Source organism: Anabrus simplex, chromosome 1 (assembly GCF_040414725.1).
Source record: "Anabrus simplex isolate iqAnaSimp1 chromosome 1, ASM4041472v1, whole genome shotgun sequence".
Classification (NCBI taxonomy): Eukaryota; Metazoa; Arthropoda; class Insecta; order Orthoptera; family Tettigoniidae; genus Anabrus; species Anabrus simplex.
Genome location: NC_090265.1, coordinates 675593324 through 675617739, shown reverse-complemented (window position 1 = coordinate 675617739; position 24416 = coordinate 675593324). Strand labels below are relative to the sequence as shown.

At 42.4% G+C, this 24416-nt stretch overlaps 1 protein-coding gene across 2 annotated transcripts in view; it reads left to right on the top strand.

The window, feature by feature from the left end:
- Positions 1–24416, top strand: part of LOC136857304 (multiple epidermal growth factor-like domains protein 11) — a 216760-nt gene that overhangs the window by 66720 nt on the left and 125624 nt on the right. The window contains exon 2 of one of the 2 annotated variants that reach the window (XM_067135877.2): positions 21324–21494. The exons of the other annotated variant lie outside the window; for it this stretch is intronic. Within the exon in view, the coding sequence (XP_066991978.1) occupies positions 21324–21494 (171 nt within the window). The remainder of the gene's footprint in view (positions 1–21323; positions 21495–24416) is intronic. 2 annotated transcript variants of the gene reach the window in all.

The window sequence follows — 24416 nt, the reverse complement described above, 5'->3', positions numbered from 1 at the left end:
GTGGCAAATTTACCCGCAAAAAAAAAAGAAACGTTAAAGTAAAATCCCAATATGGACGTGATCACTGCCTATCAAAATTTAAATAAAATACGCACGATCAAGATGCAGAAAAATCGTTATCAAACTGATTTTAAAGTAACAACTGGGTGAATTTGACGGCAATCTCGTGACATCAGACGTAAACGTCTGGGGATGACATCACACAATTTTCAAGAATACTAACTAAGAATATTACACGTCATCATGATTACAATTGACTTTCAAAATTTTACACATTGCTCGGTCAGTCTGTTCCGTGTCTCAACTCGGCCTTTGATTTGCATATTTCCGAGTGATCTATTCGTACCTGGAAAAATTATGAATATATAAGCCTTCTACCTACAATTGTCACATATATCGTCGAAGATTTAACTATGCTAGTTAAATTGTTTACCTCTCAAATCATATTCATCTCATTATCCTCAAAGTAGCATTTACTTGTCAACGTGGCCTCGCTCATCTGAATACGGGCCAATCATTAATAATACACTGTGTCGCTCGCATTCATTATTACGAAACTATTATACAACATGGTCCTCAAGCTTCATATTTTCCATTTTTCAATTGCTATCATCAGGGGCATTACTATCTCATTGTTTATCTATTTGATCTTATTTCACATTCACATGCCATGAATTACCAGAGTTGACCGGCAATGGTTTCCCTATCCTTATTTATTGACTGTAACAACAAGATTTGCCTGTCAAATACACAGCTATCGAAAATATGAATCCACGTACACACAAAGAAAATAAAAAAAATTACGTATTAAACACATACCGCAAAACATAAGGTATGATATCCAACGAGAACGATCATCTTAATGTGATCACAGGCAAATGAATAATAAAATTGGATGCGCTATAATTACAGCTAGTTAAATTCTAAAACAACTCGGCGGCGTCCACAAAATCAAATATCACAAAAACACTTATATTATTATATTCCTTATTATGTTAAAATCTGAAATTGCATTTGACATAAAATAATTACAGAAATTTTAGATTCACATACTGTATGTTAAAATAGTAATTCATATCAAAAATTTATCCAGAAATAGATGAGAGAAGCTCCTAAAAATACGACTATTTCTGATTATTATATTGATTATTATTATTATTATTATTATTATTATTATTATTATTATTATTATTATTGTACCGGGCGGTACACTTCCGCTCCGCTAATTCAAACATTGCGCCAGTTGAAACTCCTCTACTGGAGGAAGCCTGAACTTTAACTACAGTGTTAATTCCCTAGTTTCTCAGAAGATGTCCCTACTTGTAAATTTTGAAGTGTTCTGAACGGTGTCGTTTTCGATGTATTTTTGTTTTGCCTGTAGTAAGAAGTGTGAACATTCTCTTCTAGATGGCACTACTGAAGGACTACAATTATGCACCCTAGTGCGAAGTGAAAGAACTGTGTTTTTGGAGAAATTTTGTGTTCATAAGTTTGTTCTTTGTTAAATTTCTTTCAGTCATTGTTTAGGTTGGCTCTATAACCCTTCACTTTCCGCCAGTTTTGAATTCGACCAATGAGTAATTTCTGTAATTAATTTTCCACCAATCCTGGTTTTCTTCACTTCTGACATGTAATCTTTTGGTCGTCCAATAAAAGGCTTGTGGGCGGGTGTTCTCATTCCTGAAAGGTCTCGAATGTTCCGCGAGGGTATATAAACTGCTGATTTTCGGGTCTCTGCGCCACTTCAGTAACATCTATCAGTGTGTAAATTATGTAGCAGGTGGCGGGAAGCGCCTCTTTCTTCGGGCAGCAGTTCAACCACCAGGTAATGGCCGTCTTATAACTTCTTTCTTGCTAGCTCAGCAGTTTAACCCTCGGGGCGGGTTCGAAACTTTTATCATGTAACTTTCCTTTAAAATGTAAAAGACACTTGGTATAAATTCTATCTCTTTAAACTAAAAATTGGGATAGAGAGTGCCTACCCTCTCGAGCTCCCTTTCATATTGTTCTTGAGGTGACTACGTTTTCCCAACCATTTTTCTTCGTTTCGAAATGTAATAAGTTTTCCTATCGTGTCACCTCTTTAGTATGGGATTAGCCCTTGCATTAACGGCCTATGCCAAGTAGATTTTAAACAAAATGTATTAGGAGTGCAGTTTCGCCTCCTCTCAAGTTGGTATTTTTGGAGGCCATGTAATTGTCCTGTTTCTTCACTGAATAGGCCTCAGTAGGTTGGGTATTTTTACCCCTGTGTTATTGTAATTGGAGGACAGCTTAAAGGTGGAGTTCGGTGTGGCCTTTGATAGGCTTGAATTTTGAAAGCGGGTTTGCTCTTTCTTAAAAGTTGATTGTGTGTGCCTCGAGGAGGCTTTATTAGGTAATTGGGAGCAAGTGCTCCTGGGCATGATTGGGGTTTTCTGCCCCTTTGTCGAATCTTATATTTAAGTAAAGTTGGGCTTTCTGCTCAAGAACGGTGTGTCTGGCTCTCGGAGCCCAAATCCTGTAACACTGTAATTGTACACTCTCGATTTGGTGTTAGGCTACTGAGTACCTGTTATATTTGTTATTTCTTGATCTTGAAAAATATAACCTTGTTAAATTTTAAAATTTACTTTAATTTCGTAGATTGAGTCCTATTCATCCCAGCACCTTCTTTCACCTCTAACTACCACGGAGAACTCCGTAACAATTATTATTATTATTATTATTATTATTATTATTATTATTATTATTATTATTATTATTATTATTATGACACCATGGCATTCACATCCCGAGTCGTCAGATGTGATTGTCCTAGTCTCACTTCTAACTCTAACTGCAAATGACATCTAAAATATAATTACACCATCCGGTACGTGAATTTTTATTATTTATAAGCCTACATAAATCGCTACCCTAGATTTGACCACTGATTGTTCATAGCCCTCAAATATATTGTTACATGATTATAAAATGCTCATTTTACCTTTGTGCTGGAAGGCAGGTTGGATCCTCCACAGTCCCCGCTACATAACTTTATTCCATCTTCTTCATCTTGCCGAGGATATTTAACACTTTATACACACGAATTGGACCCATTCTCATACTTGCGTCGCACACGTAAGATTTATTTCCACACACGCCTTTTAACAATATGAAGAAAAACATAAATTACACAGCAATAGCTCTCGATGAGTTGACGTGCACTGTCAGGAAAAACAGTTACCTGGCGTGGTCCTTTTCTGGTCGTCTCTGTCCAGCTTCCTCCTTTACCGCTTGTTTACACAAGGGATTTAGCAACCATCGAACTCGCTCTGACAATGAAAGTGAACACCAGTCCTTGTACTGTTAAGCTCCGCTAGTAAACAAAGTTTCTCCTTGTAATTAGCTCACCTAACGTTTGCTCCCAATGTCTCAGATGAAATGGCTATTTTATAGACTGCGCACGTTTAATTGTAACGCCCATGTAAGACATGGAGAAATGTTTATGAAAATACAGTCCTCCAAAAACAAATACTTCTCCACTAGAATACTAGCGTGCAAGTTACGTGTGAGCTAAAGAATGTTGTATAATTACATGTTATGAAAACTCCCATTGTCCACCTCTGTTCTCCGCCTCTCTCACTACGTTAAATGTTCATTTATGAAAAGTTTTGTAAAATAACTACCATTGTCATTTCTGCTATGATAATCGTCTGATTGTTTCCTACGATCTGATGTTATTTAAGAGTTCTCCCTAAATGTTAATTCCTTGACTAAGGCTCTACTCACACAAATGTTGAGTCGTCTCTTAGCGCTGCACTTTCCGAAGAAGCGCCTGTCTGCACTGAAATTTCAAGTAGGACTGAGATATCACCACACTGCGGCTACCGCTTTTGCAAATTCTCCCAGCCCCGCTTCAAAAATAGTCCGATAGGAGGGAATGCGGCGTAGTAATACGGCACCTTGGATCGTTTTTCCACTTGTCCGTAGGTTAAAATATCGGAAAATGCACTCTAAATGTTCCAAAATTTGGTTTGATTTGTATGTTACACTGCGCTATCAGAAATAATCGTAGCTTATTTTATGAATTGGAATGCGTCATAGGGCCTATTTACACTCGGAGCGCCGCGCTTTGCTGCCATGACACTTTGCTCCTTGGGCGCAACCACTCTTCCACACAATGTTGAAAACTTATATTTTGAGAAATAATTGACCACGTATTCGCGTGAAATATTCGTAAAATATTATTTGCAGGTCAGGACACAGTATTTCACTACTACTTTCGACACCAAATCACGAAACACTGGATACAGATTCCCGCTGGGACAAGACAATTTTATTTTGTAAATTGTGATTGGTTAAAATCTTGCCGCGCACCGTGGCTCGGGTGCGACCATTTTCTGCCAAGGGGTGACAGGTATTCTCTCTTTCCTTGTCACACACTAGGGATGGGCACATTCCGTACTGCCGATTTCCCGTGAGAAACTAAGTAGAAACTCTGCATTTTTGCGGTGTCATAAACTTTATTTGAGGGAGGCTTTTAGTTAGCTATTTCCTGTTCGTGACTTAAAGCATATTCGACGGATGTACTTCCAGCCAACGCGGCTCCTGGGTGGCACTTTGTGAGACTGCTAGCTTTTCCCTGTCTCTGCAGTATTCACATATACGAATTTCAATAATTTAATTATCACTTCCATTAGGCTCATTCGATTATGGGTGCACTATACAGTATACATTTTGTGGGAAATTTATTTTAAATACAACTGTGTGATGATTGGTGAAGCTAACGGGGATCACCTCGTAAGTTCTAGGGTTAATGAGTGTTCGGGAAACATACATACGATCAAGGCGGGAGGAGGAGTTATACTGGATGTAGGTATAGTGGGGAAGGGGTACATGCAACTTATCCACACCATCGGTCAGGTTTAATGAGGTTATGAGATCATTTAAGGCAGGGTTGGCCGCATAAGTTTGCCCCGTCGAATCTTCTGTTCGTTGAACACAATTAAAGTCCCCGGCGAGGATTGTTTTTTCTTTTATATTATGCAGGTGTTGGAGTATATCGTTCTGAAAGAAGTTCTTACGTTGAACACGGTTGTGGTTCCCTGATGGTGCATAAATATTTATTAGCGTAGTGTCATTAATGTGTCCAGATATGATCCGTCCTGAAGGGTGACTGTGCACATCTTCGAGTTCCAAGTCGTGTCGGGTAATGAATCCTGTTCCCCTACTAGCATTGCCAATGTTTATATATTGGTTGAAGTATGAGGATATGGGTAACACAGGGAGTGCAACTTCTTGTAAAAAAGCAATGCCAATATCATTAGAACGAAGAAATCGTTCAAACAATTGAAATTTAAGGTGGCTTTGTATAACATTGATGTTCACAGTAGCGAGAGTCCGAATCTGCACCATCAGCAATATAACCAACTCCCTAGTACACAATATCCTATCAAAGGTGCGTCCCATTATCCATCTATTTACGAGCCTCGGGAGATTTGCGGCGGCTTCGGGAATTACTGCGGGGTTGTGTACGATACGGCTTAGCTCCCTCTCGTGCACTATTTTTACTAGCAGCTTTCGTTGGTAGAGTGTACGAATCTTTAGGAACTGTAGGCGTGGGTGTTTTATTATCCAGGCTTCCAGTAGGTAATATCCGTTGTTCTATGGCTACTAAGTCCGTCCTCAGGTTAGGTGTTAGTGTAGACTCAATTTGCTGTACCGTGTCAATATTAGTGTCTTTAGTGACATCTACAGGCACTAATTGGTGTTGGTGTGTCGGCATCATATGGTTGGCAGGCTCACGATGAATGTTTACTGGAAGGAGTTTATGTAACTGGAGCTCATTGTCTTCTAGTACGTCCATCTGTTCCGCCCATGAGGGGGATTTCACTACGGTGGCCGCATTAACATTAAGTTTGCTATCCTCTTGTCCCTGTTCAACAGTCTGGCCTGTCACTGTGTTATGTGTGTGTCCCTCAGCGCAAGGTGCTAGTACTACTTCTTCAATATCCTCTGTATGTGAAGGTGGTTCATCTGTGTTAATATGCTGTACGGCTGGTTCCATGGTGTTGTCTATGTCTGTGAGATCTGCATGTTAAGTATTAAGGTCTTCTAAGACAGGAAGTGGTGGTGAACTAACGTCTCCACCATCCTCGGTGATATTCATTGCCAGTTCCGTCAGAGGCAGTCAACACAGTGCTGTATGTCGGCTGCCTGACGTTCAAAGCCGGTCGGCTTCTACGATGCGGACAATCTACAGTGAAAGCAGGATTTCATTTGGCCCTCATACGTTAGGAGAATTCTACAGTCATTAACAGTTAGTTGAGTGGGCATAGGGTACTTAAGTTCAATATTGACAACACGAATGCCGTTACTCATGTCAGAAAATTCGTAGGGGTCACTCCACTTCTCGTCCCGAATGTCCTTGACCAGCCCGTAAGTTGACAGCACGCGGGCAAGCCGTTCGTTGTTTACTTCAGGTGGTAAGTTGAATACACGCACTCGCTTAGTCGAGGTGTCCGCAGCAGTAATTGTCACATTAGTTGAAAGACCAGTAGAAAGACGGAAATCTTTCACACCTTCATGCCGGGATAATAAGTTTTCATATAGTACAACAGAGACTAATTTAATATTCACTGCATTTTCCCCATTATGAAGTTGAATTGCTATAATTTGGTCCTTGTTAAGTTTGAGTTCTGTTCCTATCCAGCGATGAATTTCCAGTGGAGTAGGCCTATTATTCCTATCCTCAAACACACATTTAATAGTATTTTTCCGTATACTTGCCATATTAGTACTGATACTAGTTCCAAGGATGTAACGAGAACACTTAACAAGTCGCAATGACTTTCTCACTAGCTCACTGTCACCGCTTGGCCGCTTGCCGTGTTACCTCGGCCGAGGTTGCGCACGAACTTAAATAGAAATCGGACATTAAATTGCCTAATAACATAGGTATTTAAAAATTACATTTTTGCCGCCTTCCCTTAAACTACCATTCCATTCAGCGTGAATAAAGTTATTTATATCCTAGACTGGTGTGCTTTATTCCCCGACTTTACATACCGATTTTCATTAAAATAATGTTCTTCAGCCATTTTCTCATGATGCGCTTACATACATACATACTGTCCGCACACTTTATCTTGATGCATTTGTGTACGGGGTGAGGAGTAAGGAGGGAGCTGTCCCGGTATCGATAGTGCTGCCTGGTGCTGCCAACTGAATGAAAATGAAATCTGAATTGAATCGAGAATATGATCGATCGATATGAAATTTCTAAACCGTTATCATCTTAAGCCAACAACTATGTCACATACACATTATATAACATTATAAAACATATCTCTCGATACGAATCTTGTTCCTAGCATGAATTCTATACTTTGACTTTGATGTGTAAACAACAACAGTACCAGTACGTAAAGTTTACGCCAGATGTCGCACAACGATGCTTAAGCGATTCATAGTTTGTGTTTCAAAGGTTGCCAGTATGAATCTCGAAGATCGCCGAGGTCGACCGATTCAGCACTAGGATGTAAATGCACCAAGATAAAGTGTGCGGATAGTACATACATACATACATACATGACAGAAAATTAAAAAGTGTTACTTTGAACACTACCGATACAGAAATACCATTCTTTATTAATTCTGAGAAATGTACAGACAAAACTCTTATTTTATATAACACAGATAAAACTTTGACAGTAATGAAATGTCGTATGGCTTTCAGTGCCGGGTGTGTCCGAGGACATGTTCGGCTCGCCAGGTGCAGGTCTTTTGATTTGACTCCCGTAGGCGACCTGCGCATCGTGATGAGGATGAAATTATGATGATGAAGACAACACATACACCCAGCCCCTTTGCCAGCGAAATTAACCAAAGATGGTTAAAATTCTTGACCGGGAATCGAACCCGGGACTTCTGTGACCAAAGGCCAGTGCGCTAACCATTTAACCATGGAGTCGGACGCTTTGACAGTGAAAGAAGTAGAAGACTTCATTGTCACAGCCGTCAATAATGTGACGCCGAAGGTTGAGAAAAAGTAGTAGGCTATGTCCAACAATCAAGCACTGAAACGAGAGGGGATCATAGACACGTGGCAGATGATTTAATAATATCGCTTGGTGATTCTACGAGCTCCAATTTCAGTGAGGAGGAGAAAGGCAATGACGTGGATATGGAAGGAACCGAACCCCTTCCCAGGGATTAGCCCGGCGGCCAGATGGGCAGGTAGTTGTTTGCTTTCATTTAGAGGCACTGATCGGTTATTTTCTTAACATTGCAGTAGTGATTGTCAGTGAGTTACGAACTGCTTATTTTCGTTGTTTTTTAATTATGCTTTGCAGTTCCCTGCATTGAATTATTCTGTTCCGCTTTAAATATTCCCGTCGTGATTTTGCAATTTACATCTTCTACGTAACCCGTTGATAGCGGTAGCTTTTGAGGAAAGGCAAAGCGAAACATTTGGACTTATAACTGAGTTTTTAATCTCACATTAGGCTTAAACATATTTTTATCATATTATCGTGTGCGCTCTAGTATTATGAAATAATAATAAATTAGAGATTGTATCATGACTTTCAAAACACGAAATTCCGTGAGAGGGGCGTGGTACTGCCTATTCTTGGCAACACTGTTTGGTGGTGTTCGTTTATTTTCTGTAGTTCGGCGTTTTACCACCATACTGTTAGACTCCAACACTGAAAGAAAAAAAAGACCTATGGACCATTTCAATCAAAATCACCCTCTTTGAGAGGACCTTGTCTTGCAGGGTGTGAAAGGAAAGAGAGGCCTTTAGACCGGGCTTGATGATTTGTATTGAAATATCACAGCTCTGGGTTGGCATCTTGCTATTAGATCGCGCTGTGGTGAAGAATTATTTAAGGGGTTTAAACTCACATATTTCGACAGATGTTTTAATAGGTACCTGTAATATTTCAATGTTCGTAATACAGCTGGCAAGATGAAACAAGCCGTAAACATAATTACGTCAATACCTGAATGAACATTATACAATTAATCATGAAGATGTTTCTCTATAATGGTACAGATGAGGACGAATCCTTCGAAGATAAATAGTCATGAAAATAGGAGCGTCAGTGTTATGAGATGATGACTTCCCTCCCCATTTAGCCGGCTCCGAAAGTTGTATACAGGTCTCGGAAATTTCGTAAATAAGAGTGTGTCAGTACTTGATCGAAATCATTTTCGATTAGGGGATGAAATGCTTTACGTTTTGTAATTTTTTAACCTTTTTTTTATAAATCAGTCGTTTCCGTCGTCGAAGTCACTCGAAATAAAGTGGTCTTACAAATTGAGGTGTACCTTTTATTTTTTCTGCAAATTTCCGGGAACTTCAAAGCTGATAGGACATGGAGAGAGAGGACACATCAGGCGTTTTCGCGGTGTTGAAGGACGGATGTAGACGAGTTCAGTGGCACTTCCCATATGCAATATCAATTTAGATTTGCCTATTACACTGGGCGTCACAGTGCAGAATCACCAACACCACGAGCCGCCAGTGGTATACATACAAGCTTTAGAAATAAATCATAATAATTTTATTGGTTTATTGGTTTACGACGACGAGGTGCCGGAATTTTGTCCCGCAGGAGTTCTTATCGTGCCAGAAAATCTACCGATACGAGGCTGGCGTATTTGAATCATAAGGCCAGCACACTACCGTCTGAGCTACTCAACCCGGCTAGAAATACATTTCCTATACGAATGCTCATACGCGTGTACTTCGTAACTCTAACAAATCGGCAGAAATCGTGCTTCTTTACGCATTAAAGGAGTATTTTGAGCAGGAACCCGAGGACGCTCGTACCTCCAGTGCGGAACTTTTCAGTCCCGAATTATCTTCCGGCGTCGAAAAAAATATTTTTCCTGCCTAGCAGACCCCTTGGGGTTCTTTTACGCCATATTAGGACAACAAACATGTTTGTTGTCATGACTTCAAAAAATATCTTCTTGTCCAATATATTGGACTCTGGGTCTAGAAGGTTGTAGGACAATGAAATCTTAGGTGACCAAAATGCAGGTTTAAAAATAGTTTTTATTGCAGAATATGACTAATGCAGTGTTTATATCAACGATACGTATAAATAAATCGTAAAATAATTTAGACTGACTTTATTCTGCAAAAGAAATACTCCTGAGAAAGAAAATAATTTGGATTGACTTCACATTTTTACATTTCTTCCTAGAAATTAAACCAGTCTGCAGTCGGTACACCTGTAAAAGTACCGGTATTTCTCTTCGGGAAAATCAAATTATCAGAAATATTATGTCTTTCAATAAAATGTGCATTGAAATGTTACCTAGCAACCATGCAGGCTGTGATGTGAAGTATTGATGGATGGCCATGACATACGGATCAACGGACTGTGCAGCTTCCTTTATACAGATCTATGGCTTATTTCCTACAGTTATGTGTAGGCAAATCAATGTTTTATTTTACTGGCACTGGTACTTTTGAAATTTGTTTTTACCAGACTGCAGGGCATAAATCTTTCTGTATTTTGCAGAATTTTCATAATCATCATCTGTGATACACTTGATGAAGAAATCAATAGAATACTCTTCAAAACCTTGAACATCACTGAAATCATGTTGGAAACGAATAAAAGAAGAAGATAAAGAACAACGCCTGTATTGAACTTAATTTTTTTTTTCAGTGAGATAATCCTACAGGTGGCCATTCTTTGTTACAGATGCCTCAACAGTCCCTAACTGTGCAACTAAACCAACAGCTTCTTGCCCATCTTCTGCCATTAGTTGATCGGTCACAACACATTCACATCCAATATCATCTGCCAGTTCTGTGAATCCCATTTGGATTTCATGTCTTCCGTGACTGAAAGCTTTGTACGTCCTATCCCGACGTCTTGGCCAACAACAGTTGGAATATATTCAAAATCATCCTTTTCATCTCAAATATCAATATCAAATAGATCTCTAGCTTCGAGCATGTCCAGGATCCCCTTGGCATGAATTTCATCCGAACACTGATTTTTTTTTGTTATTTGCTTTACGTCGCACCGACAGATATGACACACTGATTTGTTTCTGCATCCTAGGAGTAAAACAAAATATCACATTGTATTAAAAATAACCTCACACTTTCTAAAGTTGAAGGGCAGACAACACCTGATTATTATACATTTTAGAAGAATTATTGTGTTATTTAAGCAAGTAATACGTTGCAAAATATTCACAAGTCGCGAACTCTCATCAGTATCAATGTCATGTACATCAGAAGTATTACCATTGTGACCTGATGTCCAATATTTTGGACATTGATTTACATCACATAGGCAGCTCAAGTAAACTTGTATATTCAGTTATCATATTATAAAACTGATACTTACGTTACTCTATTTGGCACACATAATTTCCTGAAGTCTCATTAAGCAAATTGCTCAAGTAATTAATACAGAAATCTGACTTAAGTGATGGTCCTGACAATGAGTCTGCCATCTTGCTTGTTTTGATGTTTACTTCATAACTCTATCAACAGAGGGCAGAGATATTCGATTCTTTGCACTAGCCAAACATCCAGAATAATGGTCACAAGGTTCGAAAGGTAGTTGAGACAGTTTACTGCGTTTAAAATATGATAAAATTTAGTGTCTGAAAGGGTTAAAGGAGTATTTTGTGCAGGAACCCGAGGACACTCATACCTCCAGTGCGGAGTCGGAAAAAGCTGTAGTTAAAATGTTTCGATGAAAAGTCCTACAACCCTTCTACTAGAAATGTTATATGCTTCTTTGAAGTAATGTATCTATTCATTTTTATTTTACGTATTCACGACATGAGGTTACTAAACCATACGATCATGAATATTGAACCCTTTAGGTCCATATTTAGGGATACCTACCTTTCTTACCTATCAGCAAAGTTCATGAGATCTGTCTCTTGGGTCGTATCGGGTTCTTCGTCACTTGCTGAGGTGAAGGTAGGGTTCAATAATTCTAATCTATCTACTAAATGAAAGATTTCCAGAATGCATCTCCAAGTTATTCGCTTGATTAAAGTTACACTGACTGACAGAGCAAATGCAACACCAAGGAGGAGTGGTTCGAAAGGGATGAAAGTTGGGGAAAAACAGAGTCGGCACGGAAGAATAATTGATGTTTATTTCAAACCGATATGCAGGTTACACAATGCGCACGGCATCGACTCAGTAGGATGTAGGACCACAGCGAGCGGCGATGCACGCAGAAACACGTCGAGGTACAGAGTCAATAAGAGTGCGGATGGTGTCCTGAGGGATGGTTCTCCATTCTCTGTCAACCATTTGCCACAGTTGGTCGTCCGTACGAGGCTGGGGCAGAGTTTGCAAACGGCGTCCAATGAGATCCCACACGTGTTCGATTGGTGAGAGATCCGGAGAGTACGCTGGCCACGGAAGCATCTGTACACCTCGTAGAGCCTGTTGGGAGATGCGAGCAGTGTGTGGGCGGGCATTATCCTGCTGAAACAGAGCATTGGGCAGCCCCTGAAGGTACGTGAGTGCCACCGGCCGCAGCACATGCTGCACGTAGCGGTGGGCATTTAACGTGCCTTGAATACGCACTAGAGGTGACGTGGAATCATACGCAATAGCGCCCCAAACCATGATGCCGCGTTGTCTAGCGGTAGGGCGCTCCACAGTTACTGCCGGATTTGACCTTTCTCCACGCCGACGCCACACTCGTTTGCGGTGACTATCACTGACAGAACAGAAGCGTGACTCATCGGAGAACACGACGTTCCGCCATTCCCTCATCCAAGTCGCTCTAGCCCGGCACCATGCCAGGCGTGCACGTCTATGCTGTGGAGTCAATGGTAGTCTTCTGAGCGGACGCCGGGAGTGCAGGCCTCCTTCAACCAATCGACGGGAAATTGTTCTGGTCGATATTGGAACAGCCAGGGTGTCTTGCACATGCTGAAGAATGGCGGTTGACGTGGCGTGCGGGGCTGCCACCGCTTGGCGGCGGATGCGCCGATCCTCGCGTGCTGACGTCACTCGGGCTGCGCCTGGACCCCTCGCACGTGCCACATGTCCCTGCGCCAACCATCTTCGCCACAGGCGCTGCACCGTGGACACATCCCTATGGGTATCGGCTGCGATTTGACGAAGCGACCAACCTGCCCTTCTCAGCCTGATCACCATACCCCTCGTAAAGTCGTCTGTCTGCTGGAAATGCCTCCGTTGACGGCGGCCTGGCATTCTTAGCTATACACGTGTCCTGTGGCACACGACAACACGTTCTACAATGACTGTCGGCTGAGAAATCACGGTACGAAGTGGGCCATTCGCCAACGCCGTGTCCCATTTATCGTTCGCTACGTGCGCAGCACAGCGGCGCATTTCACATCATGAGCATACCTCAGTGACGTCAGTCTACCCTGCAATTGGCATAAAGTTCTGACCACTCCTTCTTGGTGTTGCATTTGCTCTGTCAGTCAGTGTATTTAAAATGCGGTTTCACTGAATTTAATAATTAAATAAATTTAAATGATTTAATGAAATCTTAAAGAACAACAATTTCTATCTCCGCGGACTCTGGTTTCTTCACAAATTCCTACGCAGCTGTGATGTAAATTCAATCCTGTGATGTTTATCTGGCTGGGAAAGAATTGTTACATAATTCATGTCCAGTTATATATCTTGTCTCATGATCTCACACTTTAAATCTAATCTAATCTAATCTAATCCTAGCCATTATTAACATTATTAACACTTGGATATCCTAATAATCTACGTACAAACCAAAAGCAACTCGCCATATAATTGCGATGCCATATCTCGTCATAACATTTATAAAGTTTGCGCACCCCTCACAGACAAACCAATCATCACTACCATCGCTCTATATTTTGGACAACCCTGAATTTGGTTACTCTTGTTCATTATACTCGAAGTTCGTGGTTTCAAATGTTCATTACGTCCCCAATTAAACAAATTTTACAGTACCTAATAACATTCAGGTTATTACCGGATGAAAATTTCAACTAAATCCAACATTTAACGTTCTCCCCGGCCGAGAAATACAATCTCAATTCCACGCGTGTCCCGTTATCTTACGGTGAATCCCTATCAGCTGCCGGCCTCTCGCCCCCAAGTTCGCTTGGCAGTTACACGAGACATCTGTCGTTCTACCTAACTGGCTTCTCAAAATGCTCCCTTTTAAACTCTGCCGACATAATTAAACAAATACGATATTCTAACCAACAAAATGCACAGATTATGCTTCAAGATGCCCACATTAATTATACGCGTCGCAAATTAATACCGCTATGGATTTCTATATATTGCTTTCCATTCCCAATATTATAAAATATTCCTCGGGCTTCCATGTCCCGGCTTCATTGACAGGTCTACACCCTGATTCACAAATCTCATTTCGACTCACACGACGACTAACCTCTGTTCCCAACTCGCAACTATCACCGACAAAGAACTGGAATAAAATCCTTACTAGAAATCCCGAGTCTAATACCGCACAATGCATTAATAATGAATACTTCGCATAAAATGATATCGTATTTAATAATTGGATTTTCACGGAAATGACTGAAAAATTCTACTAAATGTTTTTATTGTCAGTCAGACACAGTTTAAAATGGGCCTAGAAAAACGTTTCACTCCGTGACCAAATTCATCACACTAGATTCTCACCCGACAGCGCGCTTCCACTCGATTGAAAATGAGTAACCATGGATTTCTATATTATTTACGTAAAAATTGCAGACAGAAAAATTTTACGTCGAATGAACATCTTAATTTGACATCACAAAATATAGGCAGTAAACACACGGAAATGACGATCTACATTGGACATGATATCACTTGGAAACCCTATTCAATAACTTTTTAAAACATCATACGGCACTCGCAAGACTTCAAAAAATTATCCAAGTGGAAAATAAAACAAATGACTCTTTTTGGTCGTATTCTAACATTTACAAAAAAAAAAACCACATAGGGATGACCACTGCGTCGTATATCCCCATTAAAATACATTTTTAGAGATCATGAAACAAGATATAATAGGTAGTAAGATGGAAAGTCACCTTATGTAGTCACGCCAGTGTTCGTCATAGGGCTCACCTGCGACCCTGGCATTTTTATTTAGCCGTTCTTACATTTCTGGCTTTACAGATTATTATATTTCTTCAGGTTTCCTGGAATAAAGCATAAAAAAATGCCCTCACTTTTTTCTTTGAGCGCACACGATGGACTGTAATTACTTCCGCACACGAATTACTTTAATTATCACAGGAGAATTTATTCAGTACTTTGACCGTCCTATCTGGTACAATTATTTCCACTCAAGAAAACTATCTCCACATGGAGTCAAGACCCCAGCCACAATGGCTAAAATCTGCGGTTGAACTTAGTCTACTTTTGTTGTTTGATTTCACAGAGCAGCTCAACACTTTATCGTCCGCTTCGTACCATAAAATGCAGGAGAAGGAGACTTCGTCATGGCGTCCCTTCATATTTATACCAGTTACCCCCTCTCTTCGGGCATCTCCCTTTGTCGCCAAGACAATTTCTATAAATTTTCTGACTTAACTAAACTGTAATTACAAGAGTTTTGAAAGTGACTACATACTTGCTACATTTCTGGCGGTAGTGTTCATGGACATTTAACATTTATACGTGTTCGATTTGTGGGATAAATGACCTCCTTTGATAGGCACTATATTTTGACTTGGCTTGGGGCAAGCCATATTCACGCGCTTTGAAATAGTTCACAAAACTGACTTAAGATTCTTCCGCCGTTGACACGTGCGACTGACGTCACGTATCCCAGAGCGTGGGACCGAAGGTAATCACCCCCTCGTCACTTGTCAAATCCATGCTATCAAGAATCGAACTTCTAATTAAATTGTCAATTTATGCATAATGTTCTTAGGGCACAAAGGTCATGGGTTCAATAAACTTACTTACTTAATCTGTTTACCCTCCAGGATTGGTTTTTCCCTCGGACTCAGCGAGGGATCCCACCTCTACCGCCTCAAGGGCAGTGTCCTGGAGCGTGAGACATTGGGTCGGGGGAAACAACTGGGGAGGATGACCAGTACCTCGCCCAGGCGGCCTCACCTGCTATACTGAACAGGGGCCTTGGTGGGGGATGGGAAGATTGGAATGGATAGACAAGGAAGAGGGAAGGAAGCGGCCGTGGCCTTACGTTAGGTACAATCCCAGCATTTGCCTGGAGGAGAAGTGGGAAACCATGGAAAACCACTTCCAGGATGGCTGAGGTGGGAATCGTACACCCCTCTACTCAGTTGACCTCCCGAGGCTGAGTGGACCCCGTTCCAGCCCTCGTACCACTTTTCAAATTCCGTGGCAGAGCCGGGAATCGAACCCGGGCCTCCGGGGGTGGCAGCTAATCACACTAACCACTACACCACAGAGGCGGACACACGATCATGAATATACTAGAAAATAAAACAAAGTCCGAGGGAAAAACCAACCCTGGAGGATAAACGGATTAAGAAAGAAAGTAAGAAAGAAAGGTGGTGGTGGTGATTATTGTTTTAAGAGGAAATACAACTAGGCAACCATCCTCTACCTATATAACACTAATCTGAGGGAAAAACTGAAGGGATCCGACACTCCGAAAAATGAAGATATCGGCCAAAGGAAGACAAGGGCCACGAAGGGCGTGAAAATAGAAGACTCCCTAGGCCTCGGGAACTTAATACCGTCGGGGTCGTTAAAGAACAAGAGTTGACCAAGAGAGGTCGGATGGGATAGATGAAAGTGAGGAGCCTGGCAAAGTAAGTGGAAGCAATGTCAGGAGTCAGCTAAGGGCCCCGTGGTCGCCAACCCACGCTCCAAAGTTCAGAGTCCCTGGGGTCCCTTTTAGTCGCGTCTTACTAAGAAAGAAAGAAAGAAAGAAAGAAAGAAAGAAAGAAAGAAAGAAAATAAAAAATAAAATAACGTTCAGGAAACTCAGTTGTAAGATTACCAGTGTTTCGCTCCAGTGTGGTATGGGCTCATCAGTTGTTTAACGCACCTTCCCAAGGACTGGCCGTCTAGCAAGGCGGTAGCGACACCACTGTGTGGGGTGGAGTGGGAGGGGGTTAACATTTTCATTCCGTACCGGACAGGGTACGGCGGGCCTCCTAAACGGTTACGCCGTCCCTCAAGCTAGGAAGATTTGTGTTGGTGATATACCGGGTGGTTCACCAGCCCCTTATTTTTTCGGAGACAGGCAACCCAGATAACGCATATAACCTAAAGATCCTTATAATTTAGTTTCATGAACACCAAATAACTTGAAATTTCTCCTTATGGTCGAAAAAGCTCTCCCCTACCTGTGCGTCATCACTGTGAATGGACCTAGCAAAGGAAAAACTACTGTGCACAATTCCGCGCCAAATACTAAATACTAAGGGCCATTCTGCAAACATGTGATTTATTGCGCCTTGAAATAACACAGGTACCTATAATACGATCGAATTAATAGGTTATGCCACGTGCTCTGTAACCTAAGGAAGTTAAATGAATACTGTAAACCTCCAGTGAAGACTTTAAAACGCATGTTAACTTTCGAGGTGGAACGGCCGAACTTAAGTACTAAACCTCTAGCAAACATCACGTATGTTGACTTCGTGGCTGAATCGCTAAAAGTGTGGAGCAGACGGTGTGTGAGTATCGGCAGCGTAGTGGTTTGAATTCAGAATAAGGCACATTTTTTGAACGACAGAGGTGCTCCATTTCAGCGGGGATACAATAATAATCAATTTTTTTAATTTTTTTTTTGCTATTGATTTTAAAGGGTGCGCTCTGATTTGGCGTCCTTCCACTAAGGAAGTAGATAGTATTATTCGCAGCTGTGATCGTTTTCCACATTCATTATAGTTTAAGTAATAGAAACAACACTGCCGTTAATAATTCCCACCATATTCGCCAGCATTATATAAACGGTATGGTTGTACTAAGGCCATAAAGAAGCAGGTACTAATGTTTTTCGGATGACTGATATTCGCGTTAGATGGGTTACCTACCTCCGAAAAAAATAAGGGGCTGGTGAAACGCCTGGTATAAGGCCCGGATTCTTATGTAATTAAATATTATATGCCTTTACTTGTAGACAACTGAAAACAAATGTGTCGAACTGTGATTGTAATATGGTTATATTTGGGTTTCATTTTACATCTTTTTACATAGTAATATTACATATTATGTGAAGAATGTATCATATATGTGAATAATTTTGTTACTTTCATTGATCTGTATCAGTCTTATCCTTGGCTTTGACAATGTAAAAGTGACAGGTATGAGCGATGCTAGTAATACCATTCCTTACGCAGCCAGTCCCTGCTATGAATGGTGTGATAATGTTGCTCATAGGGTCGGTTGATGCATGCATTTCAGTGGGCTTGGCAGACTGATATGTAATAGCAAGTTCTGGCTTGGTGAGGAAAGCAACGGGAAACTACCTCACTCCTCATTTCCCTAGTACGCCTCTTCAGTGATGCCTAGTCCATCTATGACAGCTGATGGCGGAGCTGTTGAGGATCCAACCAGCCTTAGGGCTGAAGACTGAACATATATACAATAATATTGACTTCATTTAGTAAAGTTAATGTTCTTATTTTCAGGGCATGAGGACAACAGGAAATTAGCTACAATAAATTGTGGAATACACTCCGTGGTTTACAGTAGCATTCTTTGTAAATATTTTGAAGTATTTTCATTATGCCTTTAATTTGATATTTTTAATAAATATACTTACTGTCAACATTAGAAAAATATAGACTATGTTTATTATCTAAAGCAGTGATATTCAAACTTTTTGATTTTATCTTTCAACCCCCGAAGTATGAGTATGTTGCGATTATACCAAAAACAACAAATGATTGTTGCTGGATGCGAAATAATATTAATTATGATCAATAATAGCGTGTGGCCTCCGAAGAGGCCTGGTGTAGGTCTTTCGAGTTGACGCCGTATAGGCAACCTGCGTGTCTGTGTGGATGGGGCCCTACCTGTGATGAATTTTAATGGTGAAGGCGGCACATACACGTAGTCCCCGAGCCATCGGAATTAACCAAGGAAGGTTAAAATGCCCGACCCGGTCAGGAATCGAACCCAGGACCCTCTGGACTAAAGGCCAGCACATTAACCATTTATCCATAGAGCCGGACAACTATAATAATAATAATAATAATAATAATAATAATAATAATAATAATAATAATCATCATCATCATCATCATCATCATCCACAGCTTATACCGCTTGCTCGGGCTCCCTGATGCATGAATGAATTGTGGCCGGAAATTTAAGGTTTTCCTGACACAGCGGCATTTTCAGCCGAAAATCCTACTCCAGCAACACCATGAATGGAACCACGATCGGCAGGATGACAGGCAAGCAGCTAAACCACTACACCACCCTGTTCCCCAATAATAACAACAATGTATTGTATATATATTTCGTCACTGGGCAAAGGAAACCTGGTAACTCCTTCGGAATAAAGTTTACAGAAGAAGCTCATAACGGAGCGGTCAGCAATGGCCGGAGGATTCTCGCATCGATGTCGCTATTGGGCATATCCAATCGCAGTTTCTCCTATTATTTTTGCTCGGCTGGGTTGTTCGTCAACTGTAATCACCTCCCCCGCCGACCTCAAGAAGCAAGTGGCCGAACTCCGCACTGGATGTGTGCCATGTCCACCACAATCACTACAACGACTACCACGACCTCCGGGTTCACCCTTCAATGCCTCCCTCTCACAACTTTAACTTACTCCCATCCCTCCCCAGTAATGTCTTCATCTGTTCCCATTCTACCCACCTCTGAACGCCCCAGCCTTCTACGTATCCCACCTCGCTATTTCCAGCACCAGCGCATCACCGACGCACCAGCGTCAACTGTCGCAACCGCCGCACAGCCAACTTCGTCACCGCCACCATCGCCTCAATCCACAATGTTTAGCTGCGTCATTCGCGGCGTTGCCACTACCATCACCGAAGAAGAAGTCTTACGTGGACTTCAAGCAACAGGCGTCCCAGCCCGGCGGGTGTTCCGCATCCTGAACTCATCTAGTCCGACCACCTTAGGACGCCTCCATCTACCATCAGAAGACGCAGTCCATCGCCTCATCTCCAGTGGAGCACGCATCTACCGACGTCATCATCCAGTGGAACTCTCTCGCTGCCCTCCTCGACCTTTCGCCAGACGTCCTTCCGCACCCGGCCAGCTCATCCTCCCTATGAACCTCGTCACTACGTACGCCCACCACTTCCCGCAACTCGTCCTTTCTTCCACCCACCTCCACATACCGATCTCTATCGACTCCTCACAACTTCCCTAAGTCACATCGCTGCAGCCCTACAACTCCTCAACCCATTCCTCCACCCTAGCACTCCCGTTTAACACTTCACTCCTACACACCCACTCTATCTCGCATCTCCCTAGCCAAGAGACCTCACTCTTCCTCCTCCATAACTTTGTAACATCGTTTTCCCATCTTTCTCCTTCATCACACCTCACTCTCACTACACATCTCCCAGCCCGAGAGAGCGCGTCACGCTTTGAGGGGCCCGCCCCGTCCTTCGGGCGGGGAATGAAAACTTATTCGACGACGACGAATGGCCGCAGAACTGTTCCTGGCATTTTCATTGCTTAATGATAGCCTAATTATTCCACCATTGGAGTCCTCTGTTCTCTTCTCAGGTAACGCGGCAAGCCTTCGCGAGACAGATGAAGAAACGTGGTTTTCTCGTGAGTGGAATTACCAGGTTTTCATTGGCTAGCAACGATATACAGTATATACGAGTATTTTACTAACGTAACAATTACTATTATACCATATACACTGCTACTGAGGGAAGTTAATGAGTGGATTTCGAAACAAAAATAACAAAAACAGGAGCAATGCAGCATAAATAAGCAATTTTACCTACCTAATCAATGGGACATACAAAGTGACACATATTTTAGAAGGAATAGTTCGGAACGGGGATTCTGTGTAGTGATAGACAACATTTTACTGAAAATACCATCCCGATATTTGCCTTGAGAAAAGTGGGAAATGACGCATAACCATTTCGATGATGGCTGAGATGGGAATCGAACACCGCCCCCATCTTCCTCCCGAGGCTGAGTGGACCCCGTTTCAACCCTCGTACCACTTTCCGAAATTGATGGCAGAGTCGGGAATCGAGCCCGGGCCTTTGGTGGTGGCAACTAATCACACTAACCACTACACCACAGAGGCGGACAAACTTATTATCATGTTAAAAATTAACACTGTGCATACCCCTGACTTTCCCTGTTTCCCATTGAGCTCTAATGTAGAACTATCGAACTAACACTGGTTCTTCTCTTTTAGCAAAGAACTACTGCGACTATCTCGAAGACTGTGATTTAATCTGGGTGAGTGGAACCGCCTACACCTGTTCAGATCAACATGAGTGTGAATGTCATCCCGAAGCCAACTTCGTTGACAACGGATGTCAATGCCGACCAGGGATGGTGATGAAAGAACGGGAATGTGTGAAAAGTAAGTATAATATTCTTGGAATTACAGTAAAATTCTGATATCTCGAATCGTTTCGAGATGTTGATATTATTTCGACCAATCAGAAATTCAGGTTTGGAGATTCTTGAATATTTGGGACGTACTATGTCTCTGGTCATATTCTTTAAGTAGGCCTACTCTGAGGTCCAGTTAAACAATATTAACACCCCTCCCCCTCCCTCAGGGTCTTCTAGCTTGGAAGTTTGAGGTATCGACTAAGGTTCCCCAAGTTACAGTCTTTCCGACATATTGTAACATTACAGTAAAAATACACTCTCATCACATGAAATTTCGCAATATGCCAATAGGGAAACTCGTGGCTCTACCATTACACTATTATGTTTGCAAGTAATACAGTGAGTTATTAAGTCCACCTGGTGGCCGTGATCGTCAAGGCGCCAAGTGGTCTGACACCGTGGTACGCCACTTCGAGTCCCGTTGTTCGAAAAAATGTCTTTTTTTCTTTCTCTCTAAATCTGTTTACCCTCCAGGGTCGGTTTTTCCCTCGGATTCAACGAGGGATCCCACCCCTAGCGCCTCAAGGGCAGTGTCCTGGAGCGCGAGACTTTAGGTCCCGTACCTCGCCCAGGTGGCTTCACCTGCTATGCTGAACAAGGGCCTTGTGGGGGAAGGGAAGATTGGAAGGGACAGGCAAGGAAGAGGGAAGGAAGTGGAAGCAGCCGTGGCCTTCAGTTAGGTACCATACCGGCATTTGCGTGGAGGAGAAGTGGGAAACCACGGAAAACCACTTCGAGGATGGCTGAGGTGGGAATCGAATTCATCTCTGCTCAACTGACCTCCCGAGGCTGAGTGGACCCCGTCCCAGCCCTCGTACCACTTTTCAAATTTCGTGGCAGAGCCGGAAATCGAACCCCGGCCTCCGGGGGATGGCACCCAATCACGCTAACCGCTACACCACAGAGGAGGACCGAAATAAAATTCACTATCAGAATGTTGGCCGCTAGGGTAGGAGTGGTGGTCGTATACCATTTATAATCACTGGATTGCGTGCCAATAGCCTGAATTCAATTCCAAACCTCTCCGCAGTGCTCATGTGGCCTGAGGGCATGTGACGCTGTTGATGGTGATTCGTCCATCAGATGAGGACGTTAAGCCTTGTGCAGGCACCTTGGAGCTATTCGACAGGGGTAGGCTATGTTCCGGCACCGGGTTTCACCCTCTCCCTTCCTACTATCATACACTGATCAGCCAGAACATTATGGCTACTTACCTAATAGCCAGTATGTCCACCTTTGGCACGGAAAAGAGCGGCGACGCGTCTTGGCATGGAAGCAATGAGGCCTTGGTAGGTCGCTAGAGGGAGTTGGCACCACATCTGCACACACAAGTCACCTAATTCCCTTGAATTTCGGGGAGGGGGGCGATGAGCTCAGACGCCACGTTCAAGCACACCCCAGATGTGTTCGATCAGGTTGCTAAACTTGGGGGTGTTCATCTTCCAAACTACTGCAGATAGAGCACTGAAATTCGGTATGGTTATACCAGCAGCCCTTACCTCCGTGTTAAATGCATTTTAACAAGAAAAGGTCGACTGTTTTTTATTGTTTACTTTTTCTCATAAGGAGAAAGTCACAATTTTTTACACATATGTACTTTTATGTAGAAAGTTTCCATTGTTAAATAATTGTTTAAAAATATTTATTGCTGCCAATGGCCATATGAGATGATACACACAATAATTAGATTACATAGGTAATTAAATTCCATAGAATAACAATGTACACAGTCAGATAGTCCTTGCCAAGTACATACTAGCAGTCATAGTGGGTATCGCCTTCCGTTCCGTTTGTGGAAACTTTTAAAACTTCTTTGGAGCTCCTTAAGTCGTCTCTTGGGTTGCATATCATTACCAACAGCGAGGTTAGGCCCTTTGGTTGTTCTGTTTGTGGGAGTGCATTTAAGCGGTCGTTTTTCCTAGGGGACACTTGGGTAACTACAGTGCTAGTAGGTCATTCCATTGTCTCACGTGTGGAGTGGCTTTTTAGGGGCGAGAGAGAGAGATGGCCTAAGTGCACTTGCTAATCATAATGGGGGCGACTATTCTGGTGTTCAGCTTGCAAGTAGAACCGTACATTGGTGTTCGTCTTTTCTTGTGTTCCATCTGTGAGAGGGCACTTAGGACTAGGACCGACCTCGATTACATTTTGCAACGCATAGTCGCGATGAGCCATTTGCTTGTCTAATTTGCGACATTCTGTTGAGATCGCATATAGCAGAGCACAGTGATGAAAGAACTTTTGTTTGTCTATTTTGCAACACTCTGTTGAGCATACCGCGTCCGTCTGTAGGTGTTTGTGGTTCCACTTTACCAGTCTTTAGTGCGTGCGAAAAGTTTTCATTCCCCACCCGGAAGGGGTGGGGCGGGCCACCTGGAGGGTTACGCCCTCCCTCTGGCCGAGAGCTTGGGCGGGCAGGAGGAGATGTGTGGAAAGTGGGAGTTGGGAAAAGGTGATGTGAAAGATTATGGGAGGTGGAGGGCTTTTGGCTAAGTGAGGTGTAATGATACATATGCCTTTATTAGTAGATTATGAATTAAGTACAATACAAGTGAATCATACAGCTATACAGAGATACTAGATTTAAAGAGTTGTGCTAGGGAAAAAGTGGAGAGCGAGGAGGTGATAAAAGGAGGAGAAGTGCGCAAGTGACGTAAGGAGAAGACGCAGATTGTCGGAGGACAGCAGATGTGGGAACAAGAAACTGGATGGAGATGGGGGAAAGTGGTGATTGGTAGTAGAAGATTGGGGAGGAAGAGTAGGCCGGGGACGTCGACGAGGTGAGGGTGGTCGATTCAAGGATTGGGGAGGAGAGCGGGAATGTTCAACACGGTGGTGACGGCCGTAGAGGTAGGTATAAGCCATGATGTACGAGGCGGTGAACGTC